We start from the raw sequence: 18,986 nt of genomic DNA, 5'->3' as shown, positions 1-18,986 counted from the left end.
GCCATTGCAAAAGTAGAAAAGACTTTCAATACGTAAATTGTGCGTGAATAGTTACTCAGACTTCCACTGGAAAAAAAAAAGTTGATTCCCGATTACTTAGCATATCAGATCACGTGACACCGTTCCACAAGCATTGACACCTTTGTCCACAGTTATCGACACCGTTCCACAATTATTGACATCCAGATGATTATTTCTAAAAATAAAAAACAGTATGTGGTATTAAGTTAACAAAACAGTTTTTATTTAAAATTTGTTTTACATAGACTTATATTTAGTACAAAATATGTTTTATATAAATATATCTGTTAAGGTTGCTGGAGGTGTGGGGAATTAGGACCCAAAAGCAGAACACATACACAGACAGTAATCCAAGAAGCGTAGTAGGTTTAATCCAGAAAAAGGCGTGGCAAAAATGTAAACAAAACTTGATTAAGAAACAATAACGAAAATAGTCCAGGCATAAAAAGAAAACATGAAACTTGACTTGGAAAACGAGGCAGGCAAAGACATGAAAAACACTTGAGGGAAAAAAGCATGAAAAAAAAACCTCTCGAGGCAAAAAATGGCTAGAGTCTATATACGAGACGTTCTGGCACTGTCTGTGGCTGAGAACAGCTTTTAAAAAGGCAGCAGTGATGATCAGGAAGTGAATGGAGGTGAGCGCTCGCTGAACGGGGAAGCAGGCAGGATGTAATTCCCGTCCCGGATCCGAGCTGACATGGAAGAGCTGCAAGCTCAGGAGCAGATGTCCAGGTCGGATCGTGACAGTCCCCCCCCCCCCCCCCCCCCAACGAGCGCCTCCAGGCACTTTAGGAAGAGCATCAGGGTGTTGCCAGTGGAAGTCAGTGATGAGGGTTGGGTCTAAGATGAACCTGGTGGGGACCCAACTTCTCTCCTCGGGACTATAACCTTCCCAGTCCACCAGGTACTGAAGTCCTCTGCCTTGCAGACGCACCTTCAGCAGCTTTTTGATGGTGGAGGCTTCACCGCCATCTATGAGCCTGGGAGAAGGAGGGGGTTTGGAGGGTGGGGACAAAGAACTGGAGACCAGAGGTTTCAACTGTAATATGTGGAACGTGGGGTGAATGCATCACATGGTGAACAGTAATGCCAGTTTGACGGAACATGGATTGATTACCTTACTGATGAGGAAGGGTCCTACGTATCTGGGAGCCAGCTTGCGGGAGACTGTTCTGAGAGGCAGATGGTGCGTGGAGAGCATGACTTGCTGCCCCACCCGGTAGGTGGGCGCCTTAAAGCGGTGTTTGTCGGCCTGCCTCTTGAATGCTAGGGTGGAGCATAGGAGTCCTCTCTGGGCCAACGCCCACGTCCTCCTGCAGCGGCGTATGAAGGTCTGGGCTGAGGGTATGGCGACCTCCTCCTCTTGGTTGGGGAAGATTAGTGGTTGGTAACCTAGGGAGCACTGGAAGGGCGAGAGACCTGTGGCAGATGAAGGCAGAGTGTTGTGAGCGTATTCAAGCCAAGGTAGGTACTTACTCCAAGAACCGGCATCCCTGGATGCCATGCATCTGAGTGCCACTTCCAAGTCTTGATTTGCCTGTTCCGCCTGGCCATTGGTTTGAGGGTGGAATCCTGATGAGAGACTACAGGTGGCCCCAATGAGTTTGCAGAAGGCCCTCCAGAACTGCGCAGTGAATTGAGGAACCCGGTCAGAGACGATGTCAGAGGGGAGTCCATGTATGCGGAAGATGTGGAGGATGAGTAGTTTGGCAGTTTCTTTAGCTGTGGGAAGCTTGGACAGTGGGATGAGGTGGACTGACTTAGAGAAACGGTCAATGACTGTGAGAATGCATGTGTTGCCACCTGAGTTGGGGAGTCCTGTGACGAAGTCCTGGGCAATGTGTGGCCAGGGTCAACGAGGAGTCGGGAGGGGTCTTAGCAAGCTGACAGGGGGCCGATTGGCTGTCTTGTTCTGGGCACATGTGTCACAGGCTGTCACGAACTCCTGGACGTCTTCCTTAATCAATGGCCACCAGAAGCGTTGTTGAATGAGTGCCAGGGTTCAAGCAGCCCCCGGGTGACAAGCCAACTTGGAGCCATGACCCCATTGCAGCACCTGGGTTCACACAGAACAGGGAACAAACAGATGGTTACATGGTATATTGCTAGAGTTACCAGCCCCAGGGTCCTGCTCCAGGGCCTTCTGCGCTAATGCCGCTACCTCAAGTAGGATGGCCCCTACCAAACAGCATGGAGGGAGGATGATTTTGGGCATTCTAGGCTCCTCCTGGTGGAAAGAGAATATCCTGGACAGGGCATCAGGTTTGGGGTTCTTGGAGCCTGGGTGGTAGGAGAGTGTGAACTGGAATTGGGAGAAGCAGAGAGACCATTGGGCTTGATGTGAGTTGAGACGTTTGGTGGACTTGAGGTATTCTAGATTTTTGTGGTTGGTCCAGACAATGAAGGGGCGCTCTGACCCCTTGAGCCAGTGTCTCCACTCCTCCAAGGCTAGCTTGATAGCCAACAGCTCTCTGTCGCCGATGTCGTAGTTCCACTCGGCAGGGGACAGCCGGCGAGAGAAGAAGGAGCAGGGGTGAACCTTGTTGTCATTGGCCCTCTGGGAGAGAATGGCTCTGACCCTGGACTCGGAAGCATCGACCTCCACAATGAACTGCTTGGCCGGGTCGAGTATGGTGAGGATGGGTGCTGTGGTGAACTTGCATTTGAGCATGGAGAAGGCTTTCTCTGCTTCCTCCCCCATTTGAACGGGCTCTTGATCAAGGTCAGCGCCGTGAGAGGTCCAGCCACTGTGCTGAAGTCACGGATGAAGCACCTGTAGAAATTAGCGAATCCCAGGAAATGCTGGAGCTCTCACCACGAGGATGGGGTGGGCCAGCCAGTGACTGCCTCAAGCTTAAGGGGGTCTATTTGGATCCTCGCTGGGGAGATGATGAACCCCAGAAACGAGATGGAGCTCTGGTGGAACTCACTTTTTTCCACCTTGACAAACAGCTTGTTCTCTAACAGGCGCTGGAGGACCTGCCAGACATGACCCCATTGTTCTTCCTGGGAGCGGGAGAAGATTAGGATGTCATCCAGGTACACGAAAACGAAGATGTTGAGATAGTCCCTTAAGACGTCGTTCACAAGTGCCTGGAAGACTGTGGGAGCGTTGGTCAGGTCGAAGGGGACTACAAGGTACTCGTAGTGACCCGTGGTGGTGTTAAAGGCTGTCTTCCACTCGTCTCCCTCCCTGATCCTGATGAGATGGTAAGCATTATGTAGATCCAGCTTGGTAAATACCTTGGCTCCCTGGAATAGTTCAAAGGCCATGGTCATGAGCGGTAGTGGGTAGCGGTTCTTGACCATGATGATGTTGAGACCTCAATAATCAATGCAGGGGCGGAGTGACTTGTCTTTTTTTCTCCACAAAGAAGAATCCTGCCCCTGCTGGGGAGGAGGAAGGGCGGATAATCCCAGCTGCCAAGGACTCAAAAATGTACTTCTCCATGGGTTGCCTTTTGACTGGAGAGAGTAGAGTCGTCCTTTGGGTGACGCCGTCCCTAGCAGGAGGTCGATTCCGCAGTCATAGGATCTGTGAGGAGGGAGGGACACTGCTCGAGTCTTACTGAAGACAAGCTTTAGGTTCAGGTATTCCGGAGGCACGTGGGAGAGGTCGGGAAACTTGCTGGCTGAAGGCTGTGGTGGCTTGGTGGGAGGCAGAACGGAGTTAGGGCAGGAAGCTAGGCAGGACTGGTTCCAGCCTAAGATGTTGTTGGCTCAGTTTAGATGGGAGTTGTGCTGCATTAACCAAGGTAATCCTAGAACGATGGGTACGTGGGGGTCATTCATGACATGAAGTTGGATGGTTTCAGAATGATTATCAGAAATCCTCAGGGTGAGCAGGACGGTGAGGTGGGTGATGGTGGTCAAGCCAGTGCCACTGAGTGTCAGGACAGTGAGAGGAACGTCAAGCGCGAGTAGCGGGATTCCCAGATGCTTAGCGCTGCAGATCAGGTTCCTGTCCGCTCCTGAGTCGACGAGGGCCTGGAGGTGGTGATGCTGGTTGTCGAGGATGATGACAGGGAGTAATGGTCGATTAGTGGGAGGCTGGTTTCGAGCGTTGCCCACCAGAGCCTCTCGATTCACTGGTGGGCTTGTCCTTTTAACGGGCAGGATCGGCAGATGTGTCCCAGCTGACCGCAGTAGAATCAGGCCCCTGTGCTCCGCCGGCACCCGAACCCGGTCTACCTGCATGGGTTCGACGGACGTGGCGGGAGATGGAGAGGAGGTGAAGCTGGGGCGAGTCTTCTCTCTCCTCCGTTGCTGGATACGGGTGTCGATACAGTTGGCGAGGTCCACGAGGCTGGAGAGGTCCGATGGCAGGTCCTGCGATACCAGCTCGTCCTTAATGGTGTCAGACAAGCCGTGCAGGAACGCGTCAGCCTGGGCGGTCTCGTTCCAACTGCATGATGCTGCCAATGTCCGGAACTCGATGGCATAGTCTGAGGTAGACCGGGACCCCTGGTGCAGCTCCATGAGTTCTCTTGCCACCTCCTGACCGGGCAAAGAGCAGTCGAAAGTTCACCTTATCTCGTCGGAGAAATCTTTGAAGTTGGAGCAGAAATGTGCATCGGTGTCCCAGACTGCTGTTCCCCACTCCCTGGCCTTGCCGGTGAGGAGCGTGATGGTATATGCTACCCGGGAGCATTCTGTGGGGAAGGCCAGAGGTTGCAGCTCTAGGATTAATGAGCATTGAGACAAGAAAGATCTGCAAGTACCTGGTTCTCCATTGTAGGGTTGAGGTGCTGGGAGTCTCTGCTCACAGAGAAAGGCGGTGGCAGGAGCTAGAGTCTGAGACAGCTGGGCAGGGGTAGGCATGGCTTGATAATGCTGCATCTGCATGGTGAGGAGGTTGAGTGAGTCTGACAAGGTGGCGAGGTTGTGATTGACTTGTCGTAGGTCTTGTTGATGGGTCCCGAGGAAAGTTCCTTGTTGTTGGACGGCCGTTCTCAGATGGGTGAATTCTGCTGGATCCATGCTGGCCAGAACGCACTGTTAAGGTTGCTGGAGGTGTGGGGAATTAGGACCCAAAAGCAGAACACGCACACAGACAGTAATCCAAGAAGCGTAGTAGGTTTAATCTAGAAAAAGGCGTGGCAAAAATGTAAACAAAACTTGATTAAGAAACAATAACGAAAATAGTCCAGGGATAAAAAGAAAACGTGAAACTTGACTTGGAAAACGAGGCAGGCAAAGACATGAAAAACACTTGAGAGAAAAAAACCATGAAAAAAAAAACTCGAGGCAAAAAACGGCTAGAGTCTACATACAAGACTTTCTGGTACTGTCTGTGGCTGAGAACGGCATTTAAAAAGGCAGCGGTGATGATCAGGAAGTGAATGCAGGTGAGCGCTCACTGAACGGGGAAGCAGGCAGGATGTAATTCCCGTCCCGGATCGGAGCTGACGTGGAAGATCCGCGAGCTCAGGAGCGGATGTCCCGGGCAGAGCATGACAACATTGATGTCGGTGCTTACGTAAATGAGGAAGTAATTCTAATGTTTGTAAACAAATTATCTGATAATGTTTAACCTGTGTCAGAAAATCTTTTTGTTCCACTCTAAGTATTTTCATAGATCACATTTTGTTAATCATTCATTGTTTGTATTAATTTCTAGTTTTGTAGTTTACCAATAAGTGTCAGGCAATTGACATTGTAACCACATGAAAATTCAGGTCAAAGGTCACATGTCATTCCTCAAACCAAAACTTTATATTTTTACATCTAAAAATATAAAATGTCTACTGATATTGTAATATGTGGTAGATATTTACAACAAACTGAAAATTCTGAATGGAATAGAAAAAGCTGAATATTTCAAGCATGTAATTTTTTCTATCCTAGGAATTTAATTCTGGTCTAATTCTGTTTATTGCAATAGGATTCCAAATACTCTATAAGCATTACATTCTGTTATGAATCAGAAAAAAAAAATTATAAAATCACAGCACTTTTAAAATACTTCATCTACTTTAACAACATTACACAAAGATCGATCATAGTTAACAGAGGGGATGGTTAGGAAACCCGGCAAACTTCAAAGGATCGTCCTATTGTTTCGTATTTGAGGTTGAACTGTACCGTGACGTCATCACGAGAGTGCACACTAACCCGGCAACAACAAACATAGTGGACGGATCTGACGACTTCTTGTTTGGGAATGATTTTAATGCTATCTTAGATATTTTATTGGAAAATTAAGAAATAGAGGAGCACTTTACGACCTCATCTGATGATGTGAGTATGAAATTTGTGCGAAAGTTGAGCCGCGCGACTGCCCAGACTAAACTCGACTAAACTTGAACTTGATCTCTTGTGGTCTAGATATCAACCAAAAATACAAGTTCATGCCTAAGATCAAGGTTTTTTTTTAAACATTTGCACCCGAACTCTTGTTTTCATGTAGTTTTAGATCAGAAACTTTGTTTGAACATCTTTCATTGTTTTGTTATAGCCATGCTTTAATGCATTGGTCTCTTTTGTTTGGCAGGTTCAATCGACAGAAATACTTTGTAATGACTGTGGGGAAAAATACCAGACCAGACATAGTTAATAGAGGCTTGTTAGAGGTTTCATGGCTTCTCTTAGGCATTTTCAGCTTAGGCACAGCGCCAAATATGGGTTTCTTTTTTGTTAGTTTTTTGGAGTGAACTACAAAAAAGCAAAAGAAAAAAAACAATTAAGACACAGGAATATTTTGAGAAAACATAGTTCAAAAGAAAGAAAAAATTAAAGTAAAGGGAAGCTCAACTAAAGCTTAGCGTTGTACGGTCTCAAACCGGTGCGCGGAGACTCACTGATCAATAACAAACAATAACTGAATACTTACATATTTCGACATCTTCAGGTGCAAAATGCTTCTCACAGGTGTAGACTGTATCCCTTTTGATCTGTTCTCTAAAATCTTGGTCTACTTCTCTTGTACCAAGCCATTACTCTCACCATTTCTTATGAGCTTCATCGCTCGCCAACGGCAGCTTAAAAATGCAGATTCCTTTGGTTCTTCTGCAAGAACCACAACCAAAAACCACACAATTTCGGCCTGGCATTTCTGGAAACTTGAATAAAGTTTTGCTAAAGTAAAGAAATCTAGGAAAATATTGCTCACTTGAAATACTACTTTCTCGGTTCTCCCCTCTACTAACTCTGCTAGTGTGCATTCTCAGGGTCACGTGATCAAGCCTAAGCCATAACAAAGAGTTATCCCTTTGAAGTTTGCCGAGTTTCCTAACCATCCCCTCTACTAACTCTGGATCAATATATAACAGTTGTAAATGTCACTTAATTCCACAGGGTGTTGATAATGGTGGATACCAGTGAAAGTGATCACTATCATCAACACCTCACGTGACTTCTCAGATGTGCGTTCAGATACAAAATGGCGACTGTCAAATGAAAGAGTAAGAAACAAAGTAGGTTCTGAGAAGGATATGAAATATCGGTGAATTTGAGAAGTTAAAACATGTCCATGATCTTTCCACCATGCTTACCTGCGATGATAACGTATGGGTTTTCCTCAACTTCCTGATCGTGCTAAAAAAAATTCCATCTCCGGTAATGAGCTGTATCATCAGACAACAAGATCGGGGGGTCTTCCGGTTGATTAATTAACCAATAATAACTGTTGTAACTGAAACTCACCTTTGTAATCTTGTTTTTTATTGGTAAATCTGAAAAGGTGTCAATAATTATGGACTGTCAATAATTGTAGCCGCTGCTTTACAGCATTATCCAGTAACTTTTAACACTCTTGAAATAAACGTTTCAAGAAGAAAACATTTTTAGCAGCTTTCTAACTCCATATTAAACGTCAACAATACGGCCTAGTAATAACTAGCCATGCACCATTTTATTTGTCCACTAGATGTGAGTGTTTCATATAGTAATTGTTTTCTGCCTGGTGCAACGCAGATGGGAATTATTAACCATAGAGCACGAAGAGGAAAAGAAATACAAGGGTGAGAAAATAATACAAAATACACATAAAAAGCAAACTATTTGTCTTCAGAGGTTTATTTTTAAATACTTAAAATATACTGATAATTACAGAGTCTAACAATCTTTTTATCCGCCATCATTCTCTTGCATGTTAAAGGGCTCCGCAGAGGATTTTTGTTTGTTTTTCCCCAAAGTAAGGAACGGAGAGTGGGTCTTTGTCATAATAATAATAATAATAATCAATGAAGAAAACCTAATGTTATTAGCATTTATTCTAATCGCTTAAGGGGAGTAGGTGGTTAAATTAACAAGTACACTATGTGCGTGACGTCGCTGCGATGTGGGCGGGGCTAATCACAGGAGTAGGGGGGAGAGATTTGATTTTAAAAATGATACTTTATTATAATGTGCAACAGAACAGACAAAAAAAACCTCAATCAGTATGCACTAAATACACAGAAGTATTTTAAAAAATGAATAAAAACATTTACAAAAAATGTGCAAAGTGTAATTCATTGTCAATGACAGTCCATAGAGCTTGTTTGCAACACCATATATCTTCAAAAGTCTCCATGTCTTGCATTAGTTTGTAAAACTGGAAATCAGTCAACACTCTAGCCTTAACTAAAGCCGGAAATAAAACTACTGCATCACTACCAGGCTGACAGTTAACCTTGTTTTTCTGACTGGCATATATTGCCATCTTGGCTTGATCTAAAAGAAAATTCAACAGCTTACATACATTCTGCCTGCGTCTCACATATCTAAATCCCAAAATAAAAGTCTCCGTGGAGAATTCTTCACTAAAACGACTGAACAAATACTGCAGAATAAGGAACAAAGGCCTCAATCTTATGCAGTGCAAGAAGGCGTGGTAAATGGTTTCTCTTTGAAAACAAAAAGGACATTCCTGTCCAACCTCTGGGTTTAAAACTAAGGCTACATCCACAGGACAACGGCAACGAGATGTTATTTAAAAAAATATCGCGTCCACATGGGCAACGATCAGTAAAATATCAGGTCCATACGGCAACGCAACGCTTGCTGAAAACGATGCAATACACATGCCACACCTCTAGGGGCGCTGTAAGACGGTCCCATCGGAGACACCAGAACAATAGAAGTAGTAAGGATGCATGCGCATAAACTATTATGCGCGAGACTTCGTATTAGCCACAAAGTCAGAAAAATCTGTTCGTAAAATTACATTATAAATGACCAAATACAATGAAAAGTATTTTTCCAGTCTCACCTGTGAAAGGTAATCCCATGTGATCTCGTTTGGACGGTAAGCCTGTTGGTACAGTTAAACGCAGCACATGAATGAGGCATCTTTATTCTCCGCTTTGACCCATCCAATATGGCGGCGAGGATGACGTATGATTCTACGCGGAAGGCGGCGTCTTTAATGATCCGGAATAAATTGAATGCTACACGTTGATGGATTAATTTGTTGTTCTACGCCCTTTTTGAGGAATGTATTGTAGGACTTAAACCAACATCTGAAGAGGTGAGATCACTCCTTTTTTTCCCTATTTTTGCTGGCGGGATTGACTCTGCCCTCAGGGCTATTCTCTCTCTCTCTCTCTCTCTCTCTCTCTCTCTAACTTTGCACCATTACACAATAAATATTCACAGTGAAAATATTTTGTAAGCGCGTTTCATGAACCAAGTTATAGGATTTGTTGACAACTCGCATCGAGTTCGTTACACTTCTACCCGGCGTGAAGCACACGTGGTTGTGACGTCATCGTAAACAAATCCGTTCTACTCATCCAGACGACTTCACAACGGCAACGTTGCCAGATCTTTCCACTCTGGAACCCGTTCTCAAAAGATTGCGTTTTGGGGCACCCAAAACGCCGGTGCCGTGTGGACGCCAGGCCGAAACGATAAACAATTGTATCGGATTCACCTGCATCTGTTGCCGTGTGGACAGGGCCTAAAACAAAGGCATTGACAGCCACAGCCCCATGAAGAATTCTCCACTGCAAATCACCCACTCTCTTAGCTAACGGTGGTTTATAAAGTGCTCTCCATTCAGGTCTCACATCAGGGCTCAGTTTAAGAACAGTGCGCCAGGGTGTGTCAACCTTATTCTCTAATGTTCTTTTGTGAAAACACTTTTACACAAGCAAGATACAACTGTTTTCCAGTAACAACACTCAAACATTGTAGTTCGACTCCTGGATGATAAAAACGGACCAGCACTCCCATCCAAATTGGGTGAGAGTACCAGCCCAGGAAAAGCATAATTCTCATTAGGATGCAACACGCCTGCACAGTAATCCTCGAGTAGTTTAGTCTCACTTGAAGCGCAAATAGCACGCCACTTCTCCAGGAGCTGTGATGTCATCCAGTGAGACCTTAAAGTGCTAGTCTAACAAAAATGACATCACTCCTGGAAATTATACCTTATAAAACTCATCTCATCTCATTATCTCTAGCCGCTTTATCCTTCTACAGGGTCGCAGGCAAGCTGGAGCCTATCCCAGCTGACTATGGGTGAAAGGCGGGGTACACCCTGGACAAGTCGCCAGGTCATCACAGGGCTGACACATAGACACAGACAACCATTCACACTCACATTCACTCCTACGGTCAATTTAGAGTCACCAGTTAACCTAACCTGCATGTCTTTGGACTGTGGGGGAAACCGGAGCACCCGGAGGAAACCCACGCGGACACGGGGAGAACATGCAAACTCCGCACAGAAAGGCCCTCGCCGGCCCCGGGGCTCAAACCCAGGACCTTCTTGCTGTGAGGCAACAGCGCTAACCACTACACCACCGCGCCGCCCCCTTATAAAACTAGACATGTTAAATAGTTTACTGTCTAAATTGTATTTTAATATAAGACCGGGAACATATTCTATTTAGTTGGTAAAATTGGGTTGGGCGGCATGGTGGTGTAGTGGTTAGCACGGTCGCCTCACAGCAAGAAGGTTCCGGGTTCAAACCCAGCAGCCGGCGAGGGCCTTTCTGTGTGGAGTTTCTGCCGGGTGCTCCGCTTTCCCCCACAATCCAAAGACATGCAGTTAGGTTGACATGGGGCGGCCTTGGGCTGAGGTGCCCTTGAGCAAGGTACCGAACCCCTGACTACTCCCCGGGTGCTCTGGGCTGCCCACTGCTCTGGGTGTGTGTGCGCGCGCGTGTTCACTGCTTCAGATGGGTTAAATGCAGAGGATGAATTTCACTGTGCTTGAAGTGTGCATGTGACGAATAAAGGTTTCTTCAAAATTTAGCTCTTTGAGTCTGCCATAACATGAATGTGTTACTGTTAAGTCAAAGGCAGTGATGTCATATGCACAATGCTTTAAAGTTTGTGGCATTTCTGGCTTTGTCTGCTTTGCAATTTTTTTTTTATTTAATTTTTTATTTTTTAATTCCACAACAAAACTAAAACCAAAGCATGTGTCCTAAGAGGTGTCGTTCAAGGCTGTTCAAGTGTAGCAGATAAAAAAAAGTGGAATTTTGATCCATTATAGCCCAAAGTCGGCAGGACACTTACAGAATGAATGGATTGGATTTGTACAGATAAAGAGAGGTAACTTCAAGTGTTTAGCCTGTTGCTTGAATTTATTAGTTGTCCTTAATCTTTTATCCTTTTAACTGATAGCAGTTCTGAAGTTTTATACAAGGCTAAATAATGACAGTAATTAGGTACTTTCAGTGCTAGAGCCGGCAGGAGCGGGTGGTGCGTTGTGTCATACACATTGTGTGCAGCAAGCGTGCAACAACCAGAAATTTGTTAGAGATCACCTCCAAACATAAAACTACAACCTTTTCTGGTTCTAACAGTAACATAAAAGGATGGCACACACCTTTTACGTGTAGTCTAGAGCAGTGTTTCTCAACCACTGGGCCACAGCCCTTTTTTTCCAAGTTGAAGTTAATTTTTACTCATAGTAGGGTACAATTGCTGGGTTGCATTCGATGTCACATTAAGCTATGGTCACACTACAGCTCGCGATGCTTTGCGATGGGTTACTGATGAAAATGAGACATTTTGATGGTGACATATACGTGAGCTAAAAGCTGTGGTCACATAGCAGGTGGACACTTGATTGTCGCATCTTTGCGTGCTTGAGTCTGGCGCAGCTCAAGCAGCCGCGCATGCTCACAGAGCACGTTGTGTGCGCTCTTGGAACCCAGTCATTATAGTAAAACCTGATGCTGATTTGAGCGTAAATCAGCGCAGATAGGAAGCTGTTTTCACAGAGGCTTTGTGAAGTATTATCATTATCACTGTCACGTTTGTTTTTGAGCCATGTTTATAACGCTGTTTAATACTCTGCTTTATGATTCTGCTTTTATAAAACAAACAAACAAAAAACACTTGGAAGATGGCTCTGGACACTTACCTTTATGCCTTTATGTCTGAGGACTACAATTGACTTGCTAACTTTAGGACTGCACTTGTCATGAACAGTTTTGCACTCAAGTTTCCATCAATTAACAGTTTATAATTTCAATAAAACAGACTTCATGTTAAAACTATAATGATTTTCCTGGTTTCACATTTATACTTTGTGACTTTATATATATTCTCAGTTATAGAAGCAAGTTATTTATAATCACACTATCTGTCATCACCCAAATGAAGATGGGTTCCCTTTTGAGTCTGGCTCCTCTCAAGGTTTCTTCCTATTGTCGTCTGAGGGAGTTTTTCCTTGCCACCGTCACCACAGGCTTACTCATTGGGGATAAATTAGGGATAAAATTAGCTCATATTTGAAGTCTTTAATTTTCTGTAAAGCTGCTTTATGACAATGTCTATTGTTAAAAGCACTATAAAAATAAACTTGACTTAAATATCACACCTGCTAATACACACTCTTCCTGCACTTAGATTCGTCTACCGCCGTCTATCTTGTAGTGTCCTGATCCCCAGATCTTTAACCGAGCCACATATAAGAAGTTGTACACCTCCGTGCTCTTCCAGGTTTTCATCTGTTTGACTGTGTAGAATGATGTCTGCAGCACCAGGTAGTGTGAGATGTCTGGGAACTCAACGGATGGATAATTTTCCGACTCTTAGGAAAAATCCTTCTTTGTTGCTGTGTAACCACCCATTGAGTGGTTTCTATATCCACTTCTTTGGTGTGTACTTCCTGGTTTTAATAACTTGCTTATTTGCTGTACACAAACATGGCAATAAGTTCTTGTTACCCACTAACCGATGTAGGGTATTATGGCTTAACAGGGAAAGCCCATCCCACTCCATTGCCCAATCAACCGCATTCCCTGCATCGCTGTGCATCTCTTGCAGGAGAATGATGTCTAAACGTTTATGTTTTAATAATTCATAAAGCTCTGCCCTCTTCAACCGGTCCCTTGCTCCATTCTTATTTAGGGAAGCGATACGAACCTCGCCCATGAGCAAAAGCAAAAAAGGAAAAACTGGTACATCATTTTAAATAAGTTATAATTATTTTTTTCCTGTTTCATACCAGAATGGAATGCTTATAGAGTATTTGGAATCCTATTGCAATAAATAGAATTAGACCAGAATTAAATTCCTAGCATAGAAGAAATTACATCTACTACGTATTACAATATCAGTAGACATTTTATACTTTGGTTCGAGGAATGACATGCAATCTTTAACCTGGATTTTCATGTGGTTACAATGTCAATTGCCTGTTGAAATTTATTGGTAACCTACAAAACTAGAAATTAATAAACAACAAATGATTAACAAAATATGATCTATGATTTGACGACACAGGTTTAAACACTGTCAGTTCATTTGTTTACAAACATTAGAATTACTTCCTCATTTATGTAAGCGCCAACATCGATATATTTATATGAAATATATTTTGTACGAAATATAAATCTCTCTCATCTCATCTCATTATCTCTAGCCGCTTTATCCTTCTACAGGGTCGCAGGCAAGCTGGAGCCTATCCCAGCTGACTACGGGCGAAAGGCAGGGTACACCCTGGACAAGTCGCCAGGTCATCACAGGGCTGACACATAGACACAGACAACCATTCACACTCACATTCACACCTACGGTCAATTTAGAGTCACCGGTTAACCTAACCTGCATGTCTTTGGACTGTGGGGGAAACCGGAGCACCCGGAGGAAACCCACGCGGACACGGGGAGAACATGCAAACTCCACACAGAAAGGCCCTCGCCGGCCCCGGGGCTCGAACCCAGGACCTTCTTGCTGTGAGGCGACAGCGCTAACCACTACACCACCGTGCCGCCCCATATAAATCTATGTAAAACAAATTTTAAATAAAAACTGTTTTGTTAACTTAATACCACATACTGATTTTTTTTTATCAATAATCATCTGGATGTCGATAACTGGACAAACATGCTGATAATTGTGAAACGGTGTCACGTGATCTGATACGCTAAGTAATAGGGAATCAACTCATTTTTTTCCAGTGGAAGTTTGAGTAATTATTCATGCACAATTTACGTACTGAAAGTCTTTTCTACTTTTGCAATGCCCAAAAGATTAAGGTGTCGATAATTGTAGCCGCCGCTCTACTCCACGAGAAACAGTTTCCAGAAACAAAACAATTGCACTCTGTGTGCTCATACAAGCTGCAGATAGAATTTTATCATGCCTAACAATCTCTCCGACAGCTAAACTACATTCTTCGACGCTGGCGCTGGACGTTATTTTAATGCCATGTCGCCGCGTTAGAGATTCAAACTTCCCTGTACCTGAGGCTGCCATGCTCCCAGCACAGCAAACTGCCCCGGTAAGAGAAAATACCGCACTGAACACACCAGAATCCCAAAATTATATAAAGTCCATCAAAACACAAAATACACCATATATCTAATCAAAAAAGGAAATAGAGAAGGAGGAATGGATCAGTAATCCTAACACAGCGACCACATTCAGCTCTCACGCTCTGGCTCCACCCACCCACTCGCTCAGCGTGCGCGCGCACAGAGAGAGAGAGAGAGAGAGAGAAAACAGCGCTATCGTCTCATTCAGCATCAGTTATGGAAGGTGCTTATCCCGACGTGTATGTTTGTACAATTTGTTTATTTGGAATATTTTTCAGCCTTTCACGCCATGTTATCTCCAACTAAATTGAACTGAAGTGTAACCCATTAAAGTGGGCTGATTCTGAGAAGGCTGTTATGGATAGTTTAAACGATTATGAGGAGACCTGTAAAAGCGAGGAAATAATAATGGACATCTGAGAGAGACGTATGTAAACATATATATGCATATATTTTTTTCCTTAATTGAATCAAAGTGCATGACAGAAGGACGGAGGACACGCATCTGTTTATCAGAAACCTGTTAGTCTGTTATCATCTCTCAAAAGGACTACTGAATCCAGCTACTGTAAATCGTTTTGTGAAGTGGATCATCGTGCGTTCTGTGTACAATCCTAATTCATTCCTCTACTATTGAAACCGTGTGTGTGAAAGAGAACTCCTTTTATCATTTATTTCTTGGCTCAGTGTGAAATTCTGCGCCACTTTGTCTTCAGAGTGTTACAGAGCCGCTTGGGTTTCATACGCTGTTGTGAAGTTTTACGGTACGTCCTGAAGGTTTGCCTCAGCAGCTAATAATTTCAGCAGCATGGCCTTGCCTGATAATTCCAGTGGCATTTCAGAGGAGCTGGCCTTTCCAGAGATTATTGAACTCAATGTAGGGGGCCAGGTATACATAACTCGTTACTCAACTCTCACTAGTGTTCCTGACTCGCTTTTATGTGAAATGTTCAGCCAGAAAACTGCCAAGAGCCTGGCACGCGACACCAAGGGTCGCTTTTTTGTTGACCGTGATGGCTTCCTGTTTCGCTATATCCTAGACTACATGCGAGACCAGCAACTTGTTCTGCCTGACCATTTCCCAGAGCGAGGGAGACTACAACGCGAGGCTGAGTATTTCAACCTTCCTGAGCTAGTCAAGTTTCTGGCTCCAAAGATCAGCAAGCAGAACTCACTGGGTGATGATGGATGCCAGAGTGACCCAGAGGAGTCATCACCCAGTGCCGATGCTAGCCGGAACTTGACATCTTTGGGGACAGCGACCTGCAGCACCCTAGGAGCCAGTGACGGCAAGCGCACTGGGTTCATCACTATTGGCTACCGAGGCTCCTACACATTGGGCCGTGATAGCCAAACTGATGCCAAGTTCCGGCGTGTAGCCCGGATCATGGTATGTGGGAAGACATCATTGGCCAAAGAGGTTTTTGGAGAAACCCTGAATGAAAGCCGTGACCCTGACCGGCCACCAGAGCGGTACACCTGTCGCTACTACCTGAAGTTCACTTTCCTTGAACAGGCTTTTGACAAGCTGGCTGATGCTGGTTTTCACATGGTGGCATGCAACTCGACAGGCACATGTGCTTTCACACATGACCAAACTGATGACAAGATCTGGACCAGCTACACGGAATACGTTTTCTACCGTGAGTGAGACCACATCCGTGTTCCTGACCCTTCTCCTCCCAAATCCACTTGCCCCTCACTGAGATTGTGCTCCCTTAGATGCAGACGCTTCTAGATCACCATCCCAAACCTTCAACCAGACTTGCCCTTTATGCATCTTGTCATGGTTTACCACTTCCCCTCTCTTCAAACCAACTCTGTCCCCTCAGCTAGAAACAGCTTCTGATACTTGTGTAACCATGTCTGGCCTTTGTGAAGTACTCCGTCATCCGTCAGGGTTTCGATTTTGTGGTGTTCTCTTGCTTTTAAACTAGCAAAAGCCTATCTGAAAGGGCTTGGAAGGGGCCTCTCTGTATCTCCAAGTAGCTTTGGCACCAAACTATTAACAGTGGCATTCTTCTCATCAGACCATCACATAAGTGGACATTCATAGCCTTCTTGAATGTTGGTAATCTGTAGTGACAAGTCATTCAATCATTCTAATGTTAAACTAAATATTTTGGGATGGAGCCATTAGGAAACCAGCAGGTAGACAAGATAAACGAGAAATCTGGTTCAGGATGAACCAGAAGTCTAATCTCTTTGATTGCGAGACAAGCATGCCATTCTTAATCTGCAGTGTGACTGCATGTAAATAAGCTAGAGTTGCCACTATGGCACAAGAAAATCAAATGACTTGCCATGTTTAGTTTCTGTCAATCCACAGCAAAGTGTGTTCATGAGAAAAGAAATTAATGTTATGCTGTCATAATTCTAACTAGAACAAAGTGTTACACCAGAAGGGGAATTTGCCTTTTTGCCAAAGCACATCAAGGGCTGAACTCTGAGCAGAAGGCCATGGAACATGCAGACAAAAAAGGATTAAGGTGTTGCCTGAAATCTGCTCACGAGAGCCTTTTGAGATGTACTGATAGTGACATGAAGCATTTTGTGTTATTTGTGCTGCAAAGAAAAATGCTAATCAAAACATTTCATTTTCCCCCTTTTTTGACACTTCAGTGTCTTGTTTCCAGCCACAATCTTTGTTATGCCTTTTAAGGATTTTTTTTTAATTTCCTTACCACGTGTACTGTATGTAACCTTACAGCATTTCACATTCTTTCTTTGTAACACAACAGATACTGCAGTTGTATTAGTATATTTTCTTTTTGGTTGAGTTAATTATTTAGTGCTTAACAGATATATGTAAGCAAGTAAAGTCAGAAAAGTTTCAGTTAAGTGAATACTTGTTAGCAACACAGCAAATTCTAAGGAGTATCAAAGGGTGTGGGGGAAATAAAAACAAAAACAATTGAAAGCAGATGGAAAATACATTTTCAGGTCCACCCTCAGGATAATTATGGATTTGCACAGCAGTTGTTACCTCAGATCTTGAAAAAGTATAAAAGGCACAAATAATGATATGGCTATTTGAGTAAAACCTTTTCACGTAATGCTTTCATTAGGCAGATTCTTGCCGCACATGCTATTGCCTGACAGGGAAATGTTTACATTGAGCCACTCATTTCCTTAACTAGGATATCCTATTATCCTTTTAGTTAATTATTTTCTAGTGAAGACATTCTGTGTTGTTAGCAGCAAGTTAGCAAAAAAAGTGCTAAAAACAGCATGAATAAATCAGCAGTTTCTGTAATGTGTGGTGAATTAAAAGTACCAACCAGTTGTGTATTACTCTATAGAATCACAGTTCTCAGTATCTAATCACTAAAATTGCAGAAGGAAAATAAATAATTTGGTTAATAACTTAGGACCTAGATGTGAAACAAAACCAACAGGTGACATACAGTCTCATATTATTTAAATCTGCCTTGAGGATGATGTTACTATGTATGTAGTTAATGGTTGGGATGGAAGCATTAAACTGGATTATCATGCACATCTCTCCTGAACATATGTCTCCTCTTTGCCACATGCTCAGCATTTGTCAAGCTTGCTCCTGCTTATCCCTCTTCTCTTGTTTTATCTTGTTTTTCTTTGGTGACTTCAAAGACAGAATAAGGGAAAGGCCAGAATAGAAATGAGGGCAAACAGATAATTGGCTCCTTCACAAAAGATTACCCAGTCCTGGTAATTAATTAACCAACAGTATATAGTCAATGAAACAGTCATTATTTAATTTGAATTGGAGTAAGGACAGCATGGTAGTGCAGTTGCCATCTCACTATACTGGCATCCCATCCAGAGTGTGTTCCTGGAAAAGCTTCCAGATCCATCGCAACCAGGATCACTGCAGTCACTAATGATTAATGAATTAATTTTCCTTTACTAAATATACAAAGCTATTTGTGTGATCTCTGAGGCAACATTTATGTTACAGAAAACTAACCACTTTTGGCTAGCAAACACATTTAGTCAATTCACAAATTATTCCAACATATCAAATTTATTCACATTTTATGGCTTTTTTTTTTAAGAGTGGAAATTTAAGAACATCTTGTTTTCATGGGAGATTTGGTGTACCATTTTAATTATGCTCATTAACACTGTTTATTGTAGACAAAACATTCTCAATTTCTGGCAGTTAATACAATACCATAACATTGGCCACTTTCTTTTGGCAAGCATAAAATACTTATTAAATAATAAGTATTTTATGCTTGCCAATAATATTTAATGATTGTTTATTCATTTCAG

At 43.5% G+C, this 18,986-nt stretch overlaps 2 protein-coding genes across 2 annotated transcripts in view; both read left to right on the top strand.

Annotated features, from left to right (window-relative positions):
• LOC132889885 (BTB/POZ domain-containing protein KCTD16-like) overlaps positions 1-18,986 on the top strand; it is a 60,446-nt gene that overhangs the window by 22,454 nt on the left and 19,006 nt on the right. The window lies entirely within an intron of this gene.
• On the top strand, positions 14,949-17,378 carry kctd12b (potassium channel tetramerisation domain containing 12b). The gene has a single exon (XM_060927593.1). It carries the CDS (start codon positions 15,538-15,540, stop codon positions 16,378-16,380), a length of 843 nt encoding a protein of 280 aa, XP_060783576.1. The 5' UTR covers positions 14,949-15,537; the 3' UTR covers positions 16,381-17,378.

The sequence above is a fragment of the Neoarius graeffei genome, chromosome 8, assembly GCF_027579695.1.
Source record: "Neoarius graeffei isolate fNeoGra1 chromosome 8, fNeoGra1.pri, whole genome shotgun sequence".
In the NCBI taxonomy this organism is placed as follows: Eukaryota; Metazoa; Chordata; class Actinopteri; order Siluriformes; family Ariidae; genus Neoarius; species Neoarius graeffei.
This window is presented reverse-complemented; position numbering and strand designations above follow the sequence as displayed.

Excerpts from the sequence above, each read along its gene's own strand:
- kctd12b (XM_060927593.1), top strand. The coding sequence starts at position 15,538 with ATGGCCTTGCCTGATAATTCCAGTGGCATTTCAGAGGAGCTGGCCTTT.